The 22,049-nt window shown below is 39.5% G+C and overlaps 1 protein-coding gene across 13 annotated transcripts in view; it reads right to left on the bottom strand.

Moving 5' to 3' along the window:
* Nucleotides 1-1,155: 1,155 nt before the first annotated feature.
* Nucleotides 1,156-22,049, bottom strand: part of MAP7D2 (MAP7 domain containing 2) — a 104,734-nt gene continuing 83,840 nt past the window's right edge. For all 13 annotated transcript variants that reach the window (XM_087726428.1, XM_087726430.1, XM_087726426.1 and 10 more), the window contains 6 exons: nt 21,622-21,726; nt 20,969-21,022; nt 19,242-19,320; nt 14,394-14,565; nt 8,437-8,712; nt 1,156-2,350 (listed from right to left, as the gene is read on the bottom strand). In XM_087726428.1, the coding sequence (XP_087582554.1) occupies nt 8,463-8,712; nt 14,394-14,565; nt 19,242-19,320; nt 20,969-21,022; nt 21,622-21,726 (660 nt within the window). In that variant the 3' untranslated portion in view covers nt 1,156-2,350; nt 8,437-8,462. The remainder of the gene's footprint in view (nt 2,351-8,436; nt 8,713-14,393; nt 14,566-19,241; nt 19,321-20,968; nt 21,023-21,621; nt 21,727-22,049) is intronic.

Consider the following 22,049-nt stretch of genomic DNA (forward strand, 5'->3'; position numbering starts at 1 on the left):
GTGGTCTTAGTCCAGAAAATATGTACAGTAACATATAGTTAGGCTAACCAGGAGTGTTCCTAATTAGGCTGCTAGTTATATTTGTCTGAAAGATATAATAAAGCAGGATTCTCCAGGTTTTTAACCACTTGAGCCAGAAGGCAGGTTCTACAACTGAAAGGTATCTTCTTGAATTTGCATTCCAATACTGCTGAGAAAAGAATATTAAATGAATAGAAGACTGATATTTGGGAAACCTTATAGTATTTTAGAAACAAACACACACAAGCAAAACTACATGCTTCAAATAAGGGTTTCTATATTTTGATGGAACATATTCCACTGGCATAAATTGATTTCTCGAACAAAACAAGAACAAAAATACCACCATCACAATATCATAGTCATATTTTGATAGCTTAATATATTTTATTGTGTAAGATGGAAATTGCAGGATTAATTTGAAAGACACTATACCATGATACAAAATATTGCAAGCCATCAAGGAGTTACTTTTGTTGAAATACATTAATATAAGTATTGTAAGCAATAATGTATATTGTCACATATTTTTGCAGCTGGTTTAATTATTAAGTGGGTCCTTTTTTCAAAGACACAAGAACAGAATTATAATTTAACACACATCAACATTAAAAAATTCATTAGCTTTTAGAACATTTTTGTTGTATAGGACAAAATTTGATCTCTCTGGGCAGCATAGACTACAGCAGTGATGGTGAACCTTTTTGGTACAGAGTGCCCAAACTGGAACGTGTGTGTACGCATGCGCACACTTGCTGGAGCCCCAGAGCTTGCACATATCAGACACCTGGTCTCCTGGTTTCTGGCACACACACGCGTGCCGGCCAGCTGGTTTTTGCACATCCTGGAGCACTTGAAACCCAAAGACCAGGTGGCCAGCATGTGCATGTGCACCAGCCAGCTTGTTTTCGGGTTTCTGAGGCTCTGGCACACACAAAGATCAGCTGGTGCGCAGGAAACCAGAAAAACAGCTGGCAATAGCACACATGCCCACAGAGAGGGCTCTGTGTGCCACCTCTGGCACACGTGCTATAGGTTCACCATCACTGGACTACAGTATTAAAGAGGTAAATGAAATTTGAAATTCCTTATGCTGAATTCCAAGATAAATTAAACCTTTACAAGTTGCATTGATTTTTAATAGCAGTTAGCAATAGCAGTTAGACTTATATACCGCTTCATAGGGCTTTCAGCTCTCTCTAAGCGGTTTACAGAGTCAGCATATTGCCCCCAACAACAATCCGGGTCCTCATTTTACCCACCTCGGAAGGATGGAAGGCTGAGTCAACCCTGAGCCGGTGAGATTTGAACAGCCGAACTGCAGTCAGCTGAAGTAGCCTGCAGTGCTGCATTTAACCACTGCACCACCTCGGCTCGGCTTAACAAAAAAAACCTAGATAAGAACTTAATTATCTTGTTAAAAGCAACAGTACTTAAAATGCTCGTCTGAGCTATGTCATGCTCTTAATATATTTTAAGATACCAATTATCTCAAAAACCTTTCTTCAGTCACATTTGTCAAGTGAAAGATGCTAACAGTTTACCATGTTGAATAAGTATAATTTTCTGTATTTATAATTACATCTTAGTATGTTGCCGTGTGTATATATGGCTTATTGTTATTACAATGCTGTTTCATAATTCCAATTATTTATGAAGTCTGATATTGAGTATTGATACATTTTCAATATAAACATTTCAGTCTTGATCCATTGATACAGGCTTATGAAGCAGTATGTAGCTATATTTTATCCCAAAAGAACAAACTTAAATGTGTTTTAGATCCATGTAATAAAGACCTTCTAATTTTAGCATATATCATCATCACAGCATAAATTTAAATTATTAAAACTTAAAATTTGTTATGTGCCACATGTTGATGGATAATTCTAATTCTACAGTCTTCAAGACAGTTGGATTCTAACAGTTGCATATTATTTTTCAAACCTTTTCAATTATAGATCTTCAGTGAAGTATTTTATAAATATCATTTTATGATATTAAATAAAAACAAGCAAATTTGCATTTTTTCTTTTAAAATAAATGGATTCCATTGAGAGAGATGTTTAGGACCCACATTTTCACTAGACCATATTCTAAACAAAACTTCCACAAAACTTCCTCAAAAAATTTAAAAAAAATCCCATTAACCATTAAAAAATCCCACTTTTTATCAAGTGACTACTCAGCAATGCATTTGGGAAGACTGTAAATTCAGTGCAGAATTGGTGGTATCCAGTGTTGCAGACTGCAGCAGCTTCTTAAATGGACAGGCTCTTATCTTACTGAGAGTAGCAACATTGAGAGTGTTCTATATTCTCAATTTTCTCTGTCAATTAGAAAGAGAAATAGAGTGAGTATACTCAAAAGTACTGAACCTTAAGCAAAGAAATTCCAAGTACAGATGTTATCCTTTAATAGTTGAGCCATCATTCATGCATCTGAACTTCCAGTAGCATTACAAGTCTTATCATGTTATATAGTTAATCAGTACAGATTACTACATATATCTTACTCCTTATTTACCATTTCAATCTCTACCATCCATTGTGATGGCAGATAATATTCTAGATAATTAATTTGGCAATCCATAAATGCTTTTGCTAAGTTAAGTTTGTTAACCTTTATACAGTAGTATAAAGGGCAAAATATTCTTTGTCATACATTTTCGGACTCCTTTTTTGGATTTTATAGTACATCATTGTTTTTACATTAAGTAAATTGATGCAAGGATATAGACAGATATCCCTAGATAATTTATATATAAAAACTGCATAAATTCTCTTTAAAAGTGTCCCAAAGTCAGATCCTCCTAAATCTGAGTCAACACAAGAAAGTGGAAAAAAATACTAATTTTGCTGCTCAGAAGCTTAATGTTTTCGTGCTTCAAAGCTCTGTAACTAAAAGTGATAAGAGTCAAGGCTAAAATTGTTTACCACAGCTGTTTCTTGAGAGCCTTATCGGTACTGGGAGAAGGGGAAAAAACGGAATTTCATTTTATTTCATTTCATTTATTAAAATTTATAGGCCGCCCTTTTCCCTGAGGGGACTCAGGGCGGCTTACAATCACAAGGGAGGGGGGTGCAGTATCAAAAGACAAAACAAAATGTGAACAAAGAAAAAATAATAAAACACAACTTTCGTTCAGCAATCAACACTCGGGCGGGTAACTTGGAAACCTATCCCCAGGCCTGCTGGGAGAGCCAGATCTTGAGGGCTGCGCGGAAGGTCTGGATGGTGGTGAGGGTACGAATCTCAACGGGGAGATCGTTCCACAGGGTCGGAGCTGCAACAGAAAAGGCTCTCCTCCGTGTAGTCGCCAGTCGACATTGACTGGCAGATGGAATTCGGAGGAGGCCCAGTCTGTGCGATCTAATTGGTCGAAGGGAGGTAATCGGCAGGAGGCGGTCTCTCAAGTACCCAGATCCACTACCATGGAGTGCTTTAAAGGTGGTCATCAGTACCCTGAAGCGCACCCGGAGACCGACAGGTAGCCAGTGCAGCTCGCGGAGGATGGGTGTAACGTGGGCGAACCGCGGTGCGCCCACTATCACTCGCGCGGCTGCATTCTGGACTAACTGTAGTCGCCGGATGCACTTCAAGGGCAACCCCATGTAGAGCCCATTGCAGTATTCCAGCCTAGAGATCACAAGGGCTCGAGTGACTGTTGCGAGAGCCTCCCGATCTAGGTAGGGCCGCAACTGGCGGACCAGGCGAACCTGGGCAAATGCCCCCCTGGTCACAGCTGACAGCTGGTAGTCAAAAGTCAGCTGTGGGTCCAGGAGGACTCCTAAGTTGCGGACCCTATCTGAGGGGTATAAAATTTGACCCCCCCAGCCTAAGAGTTGGTACATTAGCCAAATTGTTGGGAGGGAAACACAACAGCCACTCGGTCTTGTCCGGGTTGAGTACCAGTTTGTTAGCGCTCATCCAGTTCTTAACGGCCTCAAGACCCTGGTTCATCACGTCCACCACTTCATTGAGTTGGCACGGGGCGGACAGATACAGTTGCGTATCGTCCGCATACTGGTGGTATTTTATCCCGTGCCTCCGAATGATCTCACCCAGCGGTTTCATGTATATGTTAAATAGTAGGGGGGATAAGACCGAACCCTGGGGCACCCCGCATGTTAGGGGCCTCAGGGACGATCTCTGCCCCCCGACCAACACCGACTGCGACCTGTCCGAGAGGTAGGAGGAGAACCACTGCAGAACAGTGCCTCCCACTCCCACCTCCCGCAGTCGTTGCAGAAGGATACCATGGTCGATGGTATCGAAAGCCGCTGAGAGGTCAAGGAGAACCAGGATGGACGCATAGCCTCCATCCCTGGCCCTCCAGAGATCATCGGTCAATGCGACCAAAGCGGTTTCTGTGCTGTAACCAGGTCTGAAGCCAGACTGGAAGGGGTCAAGATAACTAGCTTCCTCCAAGGCCCGTTGAAGCTGGAAGGCCACCACCTTCTCAACAACCTTCCCGATAAAGGGAAGGTTGGAGACAGGACGAAAGTTGTTTAAAATGGCTGGATCCAAGGATGGTTTCTTCAGGAGGGGTCTCACCACCGCCGTTTTAAGTACGGCGGGGAAGTGCCCCTCCCGAAGGGAGGCAGTCACGACCGCCTGGATCCAGCCATGTGTCACCTCCCTGCTGTTGGCAACCAGCCAGGAGGGACACGGGTCCAGAATGCAGGTGGAGGCACTTACAGCTCGAATGGCCTTGTCCACATCCCCAGAGGCAACATCCTGGAACTCAACCCAGAGGTGATTTGCCAAGTAGTCCTCCTGTGTCTCGGCTGGATCTATTGCGGTGGAGTCCAAGTCCGACCGAAACCGAGCTATTTTGTCCGCCAAGAATTGAGCATAGTCCTCAGCCCTACCCTGCAAGGGGTCTCCCGCATCCCTCCTATTAAGGAGGGAGCGGGTTATCCTAAACAGGAATCTCTCTCTTGTGAAGATTAAAACTACAACGGCAGTAATTTATAATTTGGAACATGGAACAATCTACAGAAGAGGAAGCTTTAATTTTGCAAAAGATTTGGGATGCAATTCAAGAGTTATTCGTAACTTTGAAAATTGACAAGAGCATAGAGTTTATACCAGAAAAAAATGAGGGAGGTGGAGTTCCAAAAATTGAAGAGAAAAAGGAACACAAAGATAAGAAAACTAATGATTTGATTTCTGAACTGAAAGTGGTTGAAAGCGAAAAAATGGGAGTTTGGAAGGGGGATTTCGATGGCCTGGAGCTTTACCCCAAATTTCAAGGCACAAAGGAAGAAAAAAGAGAAAAAATGATGGTTTCAAAGGAAAAAACCTTAACAGAAATAGGATCGGCAACTAAAGATAAACCAATTAAAGTACAAAAAGGCGCCGAGACTATCTGAGAGATCCAATGGACAATAAGGTGGGGAGAGATATCCATAAAAACTTTACCTAGGAAATAAATAGAAAACTAACTAGGACTTAAAAATACCAGGACTTAAAAATCGAAATTCAACGACTATGGCACAAACCAGCAGTGGTAATTCCAGTGGTAATTGGCACACTGGGTGCTATTCCAAAAGCACTGGAATTACATTTAAAACAGGGGGAAAAAGTTTAGAAATGTAAATAATCAATTTTTATTTTGAATATGTTATAAAGGTATACTGTTATTGGATATATGAAAGTAGATAACAAAAAATTTAACTAAGTTTTATAATTAATAAATAGTAATTTAGTAATTTATAGATGGTTATGTTAAAAAATAATTGACAAGGGCAATACATATATGTTGGTTTGATGAGAAGAAAATAGATATAACAGTAAAGGATTTTTTGTTAACCATTATTAATTATAACAACTAACAATGGAATGATAAGGGTAAGGGATACAGTTAATGATACATACATGTACTATCATAATAAAAGGAACGTGGACACAAATTGTAAACAGTGATTTGAGGGGAGAAAAGGGCTCAGATATTTTGTCGACTAATTTTTGTTTAGCATGTGTTATAAAGGTTTAAGGCTATTGGATGACTTTGTAATAATTAATGAAATGCCATTAGGTGGTTGTGTTTTTTTAACTATGGATTATTCTAGGCAAAAGGACATTAAAACAATTTCAGCTAAATGAGAACTATGATATGTTGAAAGTAAGACTCATTAAGAACTTTGATATTCGATATGAATGTAAGTAATGATTCTGGAAGAGATGCACGAAAGCTAATTGTAACCAATTGACACACTTTCTACAAGATGTAATGTAAGATGATCATTTTTGTGTGTTGTTTGTTTAGTAAAAATAAAAAACAATGTTTATTTAAAAAAAAGTGTCCCAAAGTTGTTTTTTCAAGAGGCCATTGGACTTTCTGATTTTTCTTTGAAGACATTTCGTTTCTCATCCAAGAGGCTTCTTCAGCTCTGATAGCTTCTTGGATGAGAAGCAGAGGTGGTATTCAGCCGGTTCTGACCGGTTCTCCCTAACCAGTAGTAACTTTTATGTGAAGTTCGGTGAATCAGCAAATGCCATCACTGGCTGGCTTCTCCCCTCCCACTCACTCCTTTTCATGCTCTCTTGCCTTGACCATGCAGCCCAGCTGATCTCTGCCTGGTGAGTCTTCCTTCGCTTTCCCCCAGCTACCTCCCCCAGCCATGCTTGCCTGCCATTCGCCTTTCCCTCATGCCAGCAGCTCCCTTTCTCATTTCCCTATTAAGCCGAGGATCCTCTTCAATGGGGAGGGGAAAGGGAGAAGCCAGTGTGAAGGAAGGAAACTGCTCTTTTTTTTTTTTTTGGCCTGCCGTTCTCTCCCCCATGCCATTCTTATTTCCCTATTGAGCACAGCGCCCAGGATCTTCTTTGATAGAGTACGTGTCTAAGGTTTCCTCCTTTGCAGCCCCCCACTGTGACGAAGGAGACAAAAACATTGGGACAGGCTTGGGGCTGAGAAAAACAAGCATCGCAAAAAAAAAGTTTTGTTAGTTTGCACTTTGCAGCTTACAATCACAGGGGTGTGCGTGTGTGTGTGTGTGCGTGTGCGTGTTGGGTTGAATAAACCAGATGACAATGACCGGTTTCATCCAAAGGAGTTTTTGTTTCAGGTGGGTCTCACTCTCTTAACTTTAGAAGGAGAGAGGGAAGGAAGAAAGGAAGGGAGAGAGAGAGAGACAGAGAAAGAGAGAGAGAGAGAAAGAGGGAGGGAGGGGAAAGTGAATGACATAGTTGCATGGATGGATGGATAGATGGATGGCCAGATAGATACATGAAGGGAGGGAGGGAGGGAGGGAGGGAGGGAGGGAGGGAGAAAAAAAGGAGAGGAAGGAAGGACCACAAACCCTGGCACTAGATGTGGCTTCAGAAGACGCTTTGAAACAGCACAGCAATCTAGAGCTGGAAGGGATCTCAGAGGTCATCTAGTCCAACCCCCTGCTCCAGCAGGAAATGTTATATTGTCTGGATTATTTTGGTGCTTCTAACGGACAGAAAAATTGCCAGAAAGGAGGAGGAGTTTACTAGGACAAGGCTGCCATGCAGAGGAAGGCAAAGATAGTCCTTGACTTATGACCACAATTGAGCCCAAAATTTTGATTGCTAAGCAAGAGCGTTGTTAAGTGAGTTTCACCACATTTTAATCCATGATATCTTCTGGCGCTAACAGTCATGTGTAGGCTAGGGAAGAAAATCTGAAGGTGTGTATAATGTTCTAATGTACAGAAGTTATAGTTAAATGTGTGGCAGAAAGTGAACTCTGGGTGTGTTTTTCCAAATGCAGTGAGGTTAAATGTATATGGTTTTAGAAGAGTTCGCCCTCTGTGTGTGTACATACACATACAATATATACAGTACATAATGTATCTTTTTGTCTGCCTATACACAACTATACTATGTAATATGTATGTACACATATGGCATATATACATAGGATTAAGTAGTATGTTTTGGATGTTCAGTAGTAGTAAATAAATAGACAGGGAAATTGTATCTCATTGAGGCCTTTGAGAGGAGGAGAGGCCAGGCAAGGCGCTCCTTGACATGAGTGATGTCATGTTGGCCATGCCCACCCAGTCACATGACCACCAATCCACGCCCACAGAACTGGTGGTAAAAAATTGAAATCCCACCATTGATTTCAAAGAAAAAACAAGAAAGCCCAGTTGCCTCCTGAAAAAGCAACTTTGGCGTAAGCATGACCTGGATGAGAATCTCTACAGACTTGATGGAATTTATTTGCTTTTCTGCCACCACCAAACCCTTTATAATGTTTCTTTTTCACACACACAGACACACAATGTGGCTGGTTAACATAACTAGAGGAAATATAGGCAAGACAAAAGACAACATAGTCACTTACGTAACATTTAAAGAAAGAAATGATTTATGTCAAACAATTTTTGACTGGAAAAGAAAGCTGAATAGTTGTATTCTAAAAAAGGACCATACCTTATTGCTATGTAGCGATGTATTTGTCAACACAAGGTACTTAGTGTTGTCTCTTGGCTTGGGCTATTAAATCCATCAATCAAATTTTTATTACAATCATCTATGCTAATATTTTCACTTGTTAGTTTTGTGTAAGTGGCTTGGCCAGTAAAATCTAGTAGTTCTTCAAGAGCCTTCCTATTATTTGATCCATTTTGGTCCAAAGTAATTTCTGGCAACATTTCATTCAATGGTGAAAATTCAGGGACAGATATAAGTTCTTCTTTTGAAGGAGGACTGTAGAAATGAAGAAAGGAAAGAATTAAGATATTGTTGTATATCTTAACATATATAAGTATGATAATAAAACTCATGTGTTTAAAAACATTTCATCTCACTTATTGTAAAATGGAAGAATAATAGGATAATAATAATAGAATATGTATTAAGTATATATTAAGCCTTGAAGAAGCTGCTATCCTAAATTCTTAAGCATTATGACACATTGAAATTTTCTTCTGATGCATAGTATTTATATATTATATTTATTGATATTAAATACATTTGATACTTTGAATATCAAACATTTTCAGGTGATGGTGAAAATAAAAGAACAAAAGACAAGGAAGGGATTTATTAACCAAGCCTTTTTGACTAAAACAAGAATGCTTAAAAAAAATCAGTGCCAGGTTGCAGTGACTAACCCTCTGACCTAGCATAATCCTATAAGGACCTGCCCCAGTTAGTCCCTCAGGAAAGTAAGACTCTTGACTCCATTGAGTTGAATCAAATAACTTTTATTGAAAGAATGTGGTTGCAGTAAAGTCAAGCGAAATCTGAAAAAACCTGTGCAAAATACAAAGCAATTATTCCATTTCCCCAAACCCAACCCCCTGGCCAGTCCACCAGCAGCCAATGTGATGCTGCAAGCGTGTTTTGAGAACATTGAGGTGCTAGGCAGATACATTAAATCTCAGAGCATGACAGCCTTGAATCCAGGCTGGAACAGCTGGGAAGTAGTCTACTTTGTCTCTGAAGACAATCCCCCTTCCCTAATTCCCAGGCAATTACCGTATTTTTGGAGTATAAGACGCACCAAGGTTTTGACGAGGCAAATTAAAAAAAAAAGTTTGCACTCCCCAAAATGGCCCGTTTTTTGCAAAAACATTTCCGTTTTTTTTTCCAAAAAAGGGCATGAATACCCCTTAAGAGGCCTATAGAGTGCTCCTGGGGAGGGGGGCAAAAAACGAGCAAAAATGCTCAGTTTTTTCACAAAAATGCCCCCATTTTTTGTCAAAAAAAGGGCATGGATAGCCTTTAGGAAGCTTATAGAGTGCTCCTGAGAGTTGGGGGGGGGGGGAGGCAAAACTGAGCAAAAATAAGATGTGTCTTACACTCCAAAAAATACGGTACAGCAAAAGCATGTGAAAAATGCCAGCAGCCAGTCAGCCAGCCTTCTCAATCACCCCTTAAAAAAAGAATGGCAGGATACGATATGGACCTGACATGCTGCCCCTGAACAGCGACATTAGTCATGGAGAAGGAAAACCCAAACAGGGAGAGATGAAACATAAAACAGGAAAAATGTCATTTTTGTTTGTCAGGATGCTCATTATGGAAGTGTTTTAAAAGTTTAGGGGCTTTAAAATGGCAATGGTCAATCCACTCATTCTGAGCTGATGGGAAATCTTTCCATGCCATTAAGTACTGAAGTACTATGCTTATGGGAATCTAGGTTTTCTTGAATTTCAGAATGATGCTCTCCATCAATCATCAGTGGCTCAGGGCTTGGTGGAACGTTAGGTCTAAGGGGAGAAGTGGCTTTCAATAAATGAAACACAGGATGTACTCACTGAAGGGACATGGGCAAGTCTAGCTCTACAGTTACTGGGATGATGATGTGCATAATTGGGAAGGGACCAAAAAACCTGGGTCCTAGTTTCTTTGATGGCTGTAGAGACTGGAGGTAACAGGTGGAGAGGTAAACTCAATCATCAATTTTGAATGGTTTGGGTTCCTCATGCTTCTTGTCGGCCTACTTCTAGTAAGCCTTACATGCGTCCATCAGAGCCTTTCTCACCACCGCCCATGTATTTTGCAATTGGATGACCCACTCTTTTAGTGACAATATTGGAATAATTGAGGCAGTGTGTTAAAGTCTTCTCCTGAAGCAACTCTAAATGTAGCTAATTCTGTGCACAGAATTATTATACACTTCAGCAAAAGGCAACAGATCAGTCCAGTTATCTTGCTGATAACTGATATAACACCTAAGATACTGTTTCAATACTGAGTTCACATGCCACATTAGTTTGGGGGTGGTGAATTGAGCTAAGTTAGAATATCGTGCAAAAGTTCATTTATTTCAGTAATGCAACTTAAACGTGAAACTAATATATGAGATAAGACTCATTACATGCAAAGCAAGATAGTTCAAGGACAGTAATCCCACAGACATTGAACCAGGTTTTGGTTCAATGTGTGGGCAGCTGGAAAATGAAGTCAGCATCCCCATAAAGCTCGTGTGCGGAAGGAAGCATGAAGTGCTCCAAAATCTCCTGGTAGACAGCTGCGTTGACCCTGGTCTTAATGAAGCACAGTGGTCCAAAGTCCTGTTGCTCAGTGGTCCAAAGTCCTCTTTTCTGATGAGAGCAACTTTTGCCAAAAACACCAAAAACTGGTTCAATGACCGTGGGATTACTGTGCTTGATTGGCCTCTCCATTTTTCCTCCATACTCTGGGTCCTTGGTTTCCAAATGAGATGCAAAAGTTGCTCTCATCAGAAAAGAATTATTATACACTACTGCAGCAAAAGGCAACAGATCAGTTATCTTGCTGATAACTGATATAACACCTAAGATACTGTTTCAATACTGAGTTCACACGCCACATTAGTTTGGGGGTGGTGAATTGAGCTAAGTCCTTGGTCAGTACCAAGCAGGTAAAGGAAAGCTCTCCAAAACGTAGAGGTGAATTACACCCCTCTATTTGAAATGACATGATAGGTGCTCCACGTAGCCTGCAGGCATGATGCAAAATAGTTTGGCCAAATCCTCTGCTAAGAGAATCTTCTGACAGGAGACAAAATGCACCTACTTAGAAAATAAATCAGTTACCATCAATATAACTGTATTTCCTGAACCCCAGTACCCCTTTATATAGGTGCTCCTGTATAACTTCATATATCAACTGCATAAACACTGCCAGGGTGCCCTGGAAGCCAAAAGGGAGGACTCTAAACTGGAAGTATCCGAAAAGGCAGTTGAATGTAGTTTTTCACTCATCCCCCTCCCTGATTCTCACACGACAATAGGCTGCTCACAGGTCCAGCTTAGTGAATATTTTGCCTTTGGCCAAATGGGCTAGCATGTCCTTCATCAGGGGCAGGGGGGGGTAGATGTTCTCCACAGAAACAGCATTTAACCCTCTATAATCCACCCATAGAAGCAGCATCCCATCCTTCTTTTCACAAAAGAGGACAGGGGCTGCTACCGATGCTCAGGCCAGTTGAATGAACCCGCAGGCCAGATTTTTGTCAATGAACACCCACAGTTCATCTAAACTCTCTTGAGATAATTGAATATAGCTTCAACTTAGGCAATTTAGCTCCTGGTAAGATCTCTATGGAAGAGTTGTTTAGTCAATGGGTGAGGTGGTTGTTCATCCAAACACTTTTTTGCTGAACACCCTTGTACAGGTTGTCATTTAGCCCATCTTTGAAACAGATGATGAGGAAGTCCTCCAGACAGGCACTGAGTTGGCATGCCAGGTCACGGAATTCCTCGATGTACTCTGCCATCACTCTGCAGCCTTGTTGCAGTTTTGATATGGTCCCTCACTTTGCGGTCAGCTGGGGGGTATTTGAAATGCCAATGAAGGGCCGTCATGAAGCAATCAAAATTTTTCAGTTCAGTGCATTCACATTGTGAAGTGTCACTATCCTGTGGGCTACAACCCCTTCCAGTGCCAGGATTTTCTCATCTTGGCGCCCTCAGTAGGTATCTCTGGCCCATACTCTTGCATGTACATCAGAAAATGGGCCAGAAAGAACCCCAGTTGTTGGAAGCTCCCATCCAATTTCACACCAATATGTGAAGTGTTCCAGCTCTTTGCTGTCACTTGGCCAGCTCCTGATGGGGCAGCAGCCCTGGCGGCCCTCCTCGGCACTGCAATTATGGCAGCTGTGGTTGCTGAAACTCCTACCATGGTGTCTAGCGCTGACACTCATCCCCATCTTCCTTCTCTTGGGTCTGCTGGGCCTCACTGGTGGCAGTGGTGGCATGTGGCTTGTGTGCCTTCAGGGCTTGGAAGGCATGCATCATGAACCATATGGCTAGCTTCATTGGGATGCTGGCATGACCAGATTCTATTCTATTTATTTTTATTTATTTATTTGTCAACATGTACAACGTAACAGATATTACTATAGACATGAACATTTTTACATGAGATTGTTACAAATAGATAGATATAAATAAGTATAATATGGCCATGAACACATAACATGAGTACATATCAGGACAGTAGGACAGGGACGGTAGGCCCACTGGTGTTGTGGTCTGCCAGTGGCCTGTGGAGCTTGCAGCAGAGTCGGACAGCAAGGAGATTGGGGAGGAACATGGGCCAGTCCTGGAGTCTGGGGAAGGCTCGGACGAGGGCTCTGCATCGGAGGCAGAGAGGGCGCCAGGGCCATCTGGGAATTATATGCTGCCTTAGGAGCCTCCAGAGTCGGACATCTGCACGCATGCACAGAAGGCAAGAACAGTTAAAACAGAAGGGACAACTTGGGAATAAGGTTTGGAGGTGATTGGCTCCTCCCATAGGACATAAAGGAGAACCAAAGGCCATGAGCCTTTGCAGGAAGCAACTTGGTTTCAGTTTACCTTCTGAAAATACATTTGGACTCTGCTCTGTGTGGCCTTGCCAAGCTAATTGTCAGTTAAGTCTTTGGCAGCATTTTCAAAGAAGATAACGGTAGGTGCTTATCAGCCTTATTCCGAAGGACTTTGGCAGCCTGCTGTAGAACTCTTTATTACTATTTGGAACTCATTACAGGCTGTGAATGAATATAATTTGAAATCAAAAGAGGGTTTTTGGACTTGTGTGCGTTTGACTGTTTCAGGAAGCCTAGGTCAGAACAGCTGGTGCCCTTCTTCACCTTCCTCCTCCTCGCCCTTGAGCTCTTCCAGGTCTGGTTGCCCTTCCTACCATCAATCACCTCGGGTAACGGTCACCCCTCTGGTTTTTCCTTCCCAATCTTCCTTCTTTCCAACACCAATGGACTACATGCGTCTCAATGAATCTCCCAGACTCCTGACCTCCTACATCCACTCAGAAATGTCCAGCCCGGGGTGATGCCTAGATGATACTTCCCCACAGCATTCAGCTTCTTCCTGGTCACTGCCTTGGGCAGACATGCCCCATAGTAGGGCAGTGTGGCTTTCTGGGTTCACCAACTTTGCAGATTTTCCTTTTGTAAGGACCTGCCCCAGCTGGTCCCTCACGAAAACAAGATTTTTGACTCCATTGAGTTGAATAAAAATAACTTTTACTGAGAGAATGTTTTTGCAGCAAAGTCAGGCGAAATATAAAAAATCCCACGTAAAATACAAAGCAATTTTTCCATTTCCCCAAACCCAATCCCCCTGACCAATCCACTAGCAGTCAATGTGATGCTGCAAGGTTGTTTTGAGAACACTGAGGTGCTAGGCAGATAAGAGTTTACTCTTATGGTATGACAGCCTTGAATCCAGGCTGGAACTAGCTGGGAGGGAGTCTGCTCTCTGTCTCTGAAGACAATCCCCCTCCCTAATTCCCAAGCAATTACAACAAAAACATGCAAAAAATACCAGCAGCCAGCCTCCCGCCCCCACAACAGAATAGCAGGTCAGGATGTGGACCTGACAAGTACTAGCACAGAAAATGAATTGATACCTTCTTTACATTACTGATACCATTTCTGAAAATTTATTATGTACCTCACATCCATAGACTGAACTTCATCTGTTGACTCATCCAAGCTGTGAGATTTTCCACCCATTGCATCTAGTTGAATAAGGCCCATAAGTGGCTTAAGACCATTAGAAAATACTTCACGAGGAAAAGATTCAACACCTTTAGGATTTTTGCAATTTGTTACTCCATTAATTTCTGCAAAAAGAATCACATTAGAAAATGTGGTTTTAAAAACTTCATGCAAGAAGTTTCCAACTCTCACAAGTCCATCAGGTTTACTCACATTATTCCATAGAATACTTTATTATATAGTATTCATGAGGTGGCTAGACAAAATTCAAAGCAGAAATGTAAAAGGAACTAAAATAGGCAAGCCTAAAAATTAAATATATGCCGTTGAAGAACTGAATAGATGATACATTTATCATTAGACATCTGGTATTATTCCCAGTGAAATTTGAAAGTTAAAGGAGCAGCTCCTGTTTTGAATGTTATTTCTCTTTTTTACAGTTAATCCTCCTGTGTCTTCCCCTTTACAAAAGGAGAATCTAATAGCAGAACTTTAGCCACTAAGAGTAGATTGATTGGAAAAAAGAAATTGCTAGGTAAAGACAAGCCATTAATTTTAAGTATGTATTCGCCTGGATTAAAAGCCTTCCAATAAAATGTATGCTCACATAAAAATATGTGCTCATATAATACATTTAATACACAAGGACAGACTTTAAGTTCCTGGAGCCCCATATCATTGGCATGTGTTCAATATTTCTCTTAAAAACTGAATTTATTGCAAGAGATTTAATTTTCAGATGGATAAAATGTGAGTTGGTCCTCCCACTAATTTCAATTGGTAGGCCTTATGCAAATAATACATACATTTTCCTACGTAAGAGAAATCCCCACCGAATATATAGATAAACATTATATCAAACAGGCAATAATTCTTCCAAGTCAATCTTCCCCCATCCCGAAATTCTTGAGAGGTGTAGACTTAAATCCATATTAATTACATGGGTTAGCACTTACAATATTGATTGGGCAATTTTGGAAGACAGAGTTTACATGACTTGAAAGCAACCAGATTGAGAAAAGATGTTTCAAACGAACTCTCAAGTCTTTACTAGAACACAGGGTATACTTATTAAAAGCAGGAAATGCTTTTAATTACCATAAGAAATTACCATAAGTAGCAGGAATTGCTACATTCCTAGCATTCAAACATCTCCGCCCAGGGTAAATATCTTCCACCTGCTGTAGAAGAATACAATCACCTGTTTTCCTACAGTGAGTGGAAGTATCCTCCAATAGTATGTTCAAAAGCAGTATACCTAACTTCTAAACTGCTTGTTTGGGTACTCATTCTGAATACAGCTTTGAGAAAAGCAAGGCAAAATGAAATATCACATAATCTCAGCCAAGAATGAGAGACCTTTCTACAACTTCATACATCTCTGAGGGAGCTGGGCAGTAAAAAATGTGAAAATAAATAAATGAATAAATAAATAAATAAATCCTCTTGGACACAGTGCAAATATAGTGCAAATATATGAAGTAGCTGCTTCAGCTTTGGAGCTATAAAAGTGCTATCTCAGGAAAGGCACTTTGTTGCAAAACTGGAGCAGTTTTTAGGGGCTGTGGTAAATGACATCAATGCAACTAATGAACAAACAAAAAGGACAAAGAAAAAAAGCATGCAAATATCAGTTAACTAAAAGAAGTGTTTTAGTTCTGTTTACTCTTACATTAGAATTACTATGAAGCTAGGTAGAATCCTACATGCCTACAGGGCAAATTCAATATTAAATCTGATATCCACTATTACAAAAAGAAAATCTGTCATCACAGAAGTGTTAGATAAATATTTATAAATTATAGAGAGCTGGGTCTTCCTGGCATTCCAGGGGTTCCTTAAGTAAAGAAAGTTTGTAACTCCAATAAAAAGTAAACACTGCTTTACTAGGCTATGCAACATTTTTGATTCAAAAGAAAAAAGGTTCTTTAGAGAGTGCATGGGTATGCACACAGCATCTATTGACAGTTCCTAAACCAAAAACACCTTTTGTTTGGATCAGATACAGTTGCAAAGAACAGTCACACAGTTCTGGAAGAAGGCACTGTTTCTTTCAATTGTGAGAAAATAACATTTTGCCCCTCAAATCCAAAGTACTGCACAGTCTTAAACTATGTTTTAATAGCTGAGCTGAGTTTTAGCCATGTCTTTAGAACTACAAAGGCTATAAAATTATCTAGCCAGCAGGCAAGTCCTTGAAATCTTCATAAAGCCATTATGTAAGATGTATTTATAAATACTGCTGCTGATAGTATTTTCTATTACTGACCTCTGAGATCTGTTTTAGGCCTCTTACAGTTTGGGAGAAAGAGGAAACTCTCTGAATAGAATAAATTGTTCTAATGTTGTTACATGAAAGAAGGCAAGGGAAGTCTTGGCTAGGACAAAACAGAAAACTGCCAGATAACTGGGGCAATGGTGGGTTGCTCTTACCATCGCTACAGGTACGCTGGTCGCAGTCTGTTTGTGCACGTGCCGGATGTGTGCTGTATATGTGCCTGGCATGCGCTGCGCATGCACGCTCAATCCACCACTCCTGCGACAAGCAGCTGCTTGTTGGGGCTCACGCAGGCACCACATGCTGTGCGTGCATGCGCAATTTGTTGTTTGCCATAAAACAGCTTTAGAGCACGGGCAGGTAGGCAAAATGAGCCACCGTACCGGTACACTTTCAGCTGCTCCCGGCCACTACTGGTACGACCGTACCCACTCTGAACTTGGGCCACGGGCAGTGAGTCTTCAAAGCATCCGCAAAATAAAAAAAATACTAGGATTCCTCACTGTAGAGCACCCCCCAGTTCTAGTCCTGAGGAAGGAACAGAAAAGTTAACTTTCAAGCAGGTCAAGCAGTGTAAATTATGCCAATCTTACTCTTGGCTTTTGTGATAATACTGCATGACAACTGAGGTTGCAGATAATATGAGAAAAAAAATTGTCTTATGTTAGATCTGATTTTGAGTTCTTTCCTTTTTCCTCATTGCAAAAAAGGGAAAGAGCTTTTTTCTGACTCTGTATGTGTGTATGTGTATGTGTGTGTTTAAGTGTAAGATTTAGCCCTAGGTCTAGCTACTCCTGGTACTTACAGGTGAAACTTGAAAAATTAGAATATCATGCAAAAGTTCATTTATTTCAGTAATGCAACTTAAAAGGTGAAACTAATATATGAGATAAGACTCATTACATGCAAAGCACGATAGTTCAAGCACAGTAATCCCACAGTCATTGAACCAGGTTTTAGTGCTTTTGGCAGTGTGGGCAGCTGGAAAATGAAGTCAGCATCCCCATAAAGCTCGTCTGCGGAAGGAAGCATGAAGTGCTCCAAAATCTCCTGGTAGACAGCTGCGTTGACCCTGGTCTTAATGAAGCACAGTGGTCCAAAGAGAGCAACTTTTGCCAAAAACACCAAAAACTGGTTCAATGACCGTGGGATTACTGTGCTTGATTGGCCTCTCCATTTTTCCTCCATACTCTGGGTCCTTGGTTTCCAAATGAGATGCAAAAGTTGCTCTCAGCAGAAAAGAGGACTTTGGACCACTGACCACTGTGAAAAGAGGACTTTGGACCACTGTGCTTCATTAAGACCAGGGTCAACGCAGCCGTCTACCAGGAGATTTTGGAGCACTTCACGATTCCTGCATGTAATATTCTAATTTTCTGAGATGGTGGATTTAGGGTTTTCATGAGCTGTACTCCATAGTCATCACAATTATGACAAATCACGGCTTGAACTATCTTGCTTTGCATGTAATGAGTCTTATCTCATATATTAGTTTCACCTTTTAAGTTGCATTACTGAAATAAACGAACTTTTGCATGATGTTCTAATTTTTTGAGTTTCACCTGAATTGCTAACCTAGCATATCTAGAAAGAAAACTAATGCTTCTCTATAATTGCCATCACTGCCTCAGCTTCTATAATCTTTTATTCCTGCATGAGGTAGATAGGAACCTGCTTGGAATGGAAATTCTGCTATACTCAAAGTCAATTAACAAATTAATTAAATCCAGAGAGTTGTCATCATTCCAGATAAGATACATGCCTACTAATATTGCTTAAATAACAATGTGCAGACAGAATCCTGACTCACTATAAGGAGGAGCAGGGCTAATCTAGAATATCTTTCTGATTTAATCAAACTAAACCAGGAAGAGAGCTACTTTCTGGGTATATCTTTTAGGAAACATGATTATTAGCCAGAGCAGGTAGAAAACAACCAGTTGATTAGTATAGGTAAGCACTGTTTCTTGAATTTCAAATTTTTGCAAAGCATAACTCTTTTGCTTGCCAGATGCCCCAAATGTCTCAGGGACTAACCAGTGCTACAACTGGGTTACTGTTTCTTGCTTAGATTGGAAACATTGCAACTATAGCATCCACTGCCTAAATAACTTCAGTCTTCATTTTTATGTGTGGGTGTGGGTGTGGATGTGTATATATACATACGTATATCTACATACATACACACTCTTCCACATGAGAGGAGTAACAGTTCTCCCTGATGTTGCAAAAAAAGGAAAAAAGAATAAGGCTGAATGTTTGCTTAATAAAATTACATCATGCACTACCAAATGCCAAACAATAAGACAAACTCAAAAATAAAGGGTAGACATAACAATGAAAAATAATACAAACAGCAAAATATGTATAGGAAAGCTACGGAGTAAGGTCCTAGAATAACATCCTAAAATATTCAGCTTTGTGAATATACGATCAGAAAGGACAACAGCCAACACCTTTCATGAAGATATGAATTTTGAGTGATTATTAGTATGCAAGTGTGACTGAAATTACACATTTTACCTGCTTGACTAAGGGCAAGTGGGTTGGGATATTGATCCACATTCAAGGTTCTTGGCTCATCTGATTTTATGTCTTCTTTCTGTTGTCATCAAACACATTACATACAATTACATTACATACAATGCATAGATGCATTAGATAGAAGACATTTTCAAATTAAATACATGCCAGAATTTAAATATTATATGTTATTGTAATAAACGCATATTTTTTAAAAAAAGTATCTCACTCTGTCTCTGGCTTCAGGCTTCTTAAAACATGGTTTGTTCATCCCAGGCTAATGTTTTGCTATTATTTTTGGTGGTGAGGAATGCTGTTTTGTTGTTTTTTATTTGTGTCATTTTTAACCGTTTTAAATTAGATTTAAATTATTAAATTTAGTCTGGGCTCTGTGGTTTAGGTTTTATCTGTTTTTAATTTTGTATACTGCCCACAGTCCATTGCAGTTGAGCAGTTGTAATAAAATTTAAAAATAATAGTTATTATTATTATTCACATCCTTGGAAAGGATTTGATAGATGGATTAAAAATGTCAAATCTAAACATCTGGTTGATGTAATAATATAATATGATTTTAAAGGAAACACAGCCATAATAATGGCAATAAAAGATGAACTAACTGTATCTTAACAAACAATACCAATACATTATCTTTCATTAGTCACCTAGCTCATTTAAATATACTTTGGACAGTGTAGCATATTCTGCTATTGATTACCACAAGATTTGGAGAGGGAGCTAATTTTAATCCAAAACAACCAGAGTATATTCTGGATCTAAAGTAAGCTACCAAGTCTTCAATTGATTTGCAGAAATAAATCCTGAAGTGGTCCACAAAAATAGGGTTGCATTAGGGACACTCTTTAATCAACCTACATTTTTCCTCCGAGCTACTAGGGGCATGAGGAAAGGTAGACCTGGGATAGAGGCTGAATAAATTTCTGCTTCAATCAGATAACTTTAAATTTTTAGGATTATAATTCCACACAGAAAGGCTGACTGTGTTGACTGCAAGGTGTTTTTTATCACTATTATATATTTAAAGCAAAGATTAATAAGAGGTATATGAGGAGTAGGAATAACACAGCTCTTGTCTTTTAGTTCAGAAGTCCATTCTACATCTATATATAGATACAGTACATATACTACATATGTGACCAAAGAATCCAGCACTGTATCTCAATTTATCAGTTCTCTTTTAAAAAATTGTAACAAATCAATAAAGAAGTGTATATATACTGTTTTCATAGTCAATGGCTTTCAATTTTACTATCATGCATTGTCTCTACATAACACTGAAAAGATCTTCGATTTAAATCAGTTGTATTGAAGGAAAGTAGCACACCTTGAACAAGTAAGAATTAGCCACAACTCTTCCCCATACACAATCTGACTGATTTGGAAGGGAAAAACAGCAAGGGAAGAATATTGCTTTTGCTCCCATTATCATCTGTTATCTTAAAACAATTCTTCACAGTTTGTTTTCCCACTTATAAGGAAGAAAGTTACTCCATATATTAAACATTATAGCACTAAGATGGTTTAAAGAAGACTTTGTTTCACCTCTATCCTTTACACAGTGAATACATGCAACAAACACAACAAGAGAGAAGATTAAGTTATCTAGTTATTCTGTTAAATTAAAGTTGGGGAATAATATGAGGATTTCTGGATGAACCAGTTTACAACATTCTGTATTTCCTGTTAAAAGAACTTTTTTCTAATACCTTGATTTCTGCTATTTCATTTTTTCTTGTCCTTTTCATTATTTCATCTATTCGCTGAAATGAGAAAAAACAGTTTGCTTTCTTCATTTAACAACTAAATTAAAGAAGTATATAATATGGGGGGAGGGGGGTTCATTTTCCAAAAAGCTTTGAATCAATGTACAGGATTCTACAAATGTATAATCAGATCATAAAGCCATTGCTATTTGTTTGCTTTATATTCTTGGTATCTCTTCAAAAAAGCCCTCGTTGTTATTAGCATCTATAGCATATCTTCTTTTACTTTTAATTTGGTGGAAGTACTGTAATGATTTGGAAATGTTATATTAAAATTTCCACCTCTCCCAAGGAAAGATAGGGCTTATCTACAGTATATAACAATAGTAAAATGATCAATTAGTAATGCCAACACCCTTCTATTACCAAATTAATTGTGTAAGATGCAGAATATAACACAATTGTTAATAGTTCTAATAAACTTGAAAAAATTAATTCTGAATAGTTTGTAATTTGTTATTGCATTTCATACTGAGAATGTAATTGAATCATGTAATTTTGCAGCTGACAGCTCCTTTCTTACAGCAGCCTTTTACATTGCAATAGAACAATGTAAAATAACAGTGGAATAAGATTTGATTTGAATAAATTGTTACCTTCTTTCGTTCTTGTCTTTCTTGCTCTATCTGCTGCAGAATTTGTTCCTTTTCTAAACGTAAATGTTCAGCTGCCTCTCGTGCTTTAGCTTCTGCTGCTTCTTTCTAATTGAATACAAGCCAACATATTGTTATTATTAAACATTTAATTTTCAATTCATTTCATGGTTTGGAACTGGTAAAAACCTAATAGTTCAAGTCCTAAACAAGGACCTAAGAGCTATTAACATAATGTCTGAGTATATAAGCAGTTCCAAGTAAGGTGGTTTTTTGCAGTGTCAGAATATTCAGGTCTGATAAGTTCAAAATTTCCATATATCTAGGCAACCCTTTGGCTATTGCTCCAAGGGCTCCTATTACTATTGGTACAACCATGCTGATGTTATTGCAGGAAGCTGCAAATTTTATTGTATTTTATAAAATTCTTG

Source organism: Thamnophis sirtalis, unplaced genomic scaffold, assembly GCF_051295495.1.
Source record: "Thamnophis sirtalis isolate CommonGarterSnake01/CBP01778 unplaced genomic scaffold, rThaSir2_p1.2 scaffold_12, whole genome shotgun sequence".
In the NCBI taxonomy this organism is placed as follows: Eukaryota; Metazoa; Chordata; class Lepidosauria; order Squamata; family Natricidae; genus Thamnophis; species Thamnophis sirtalis.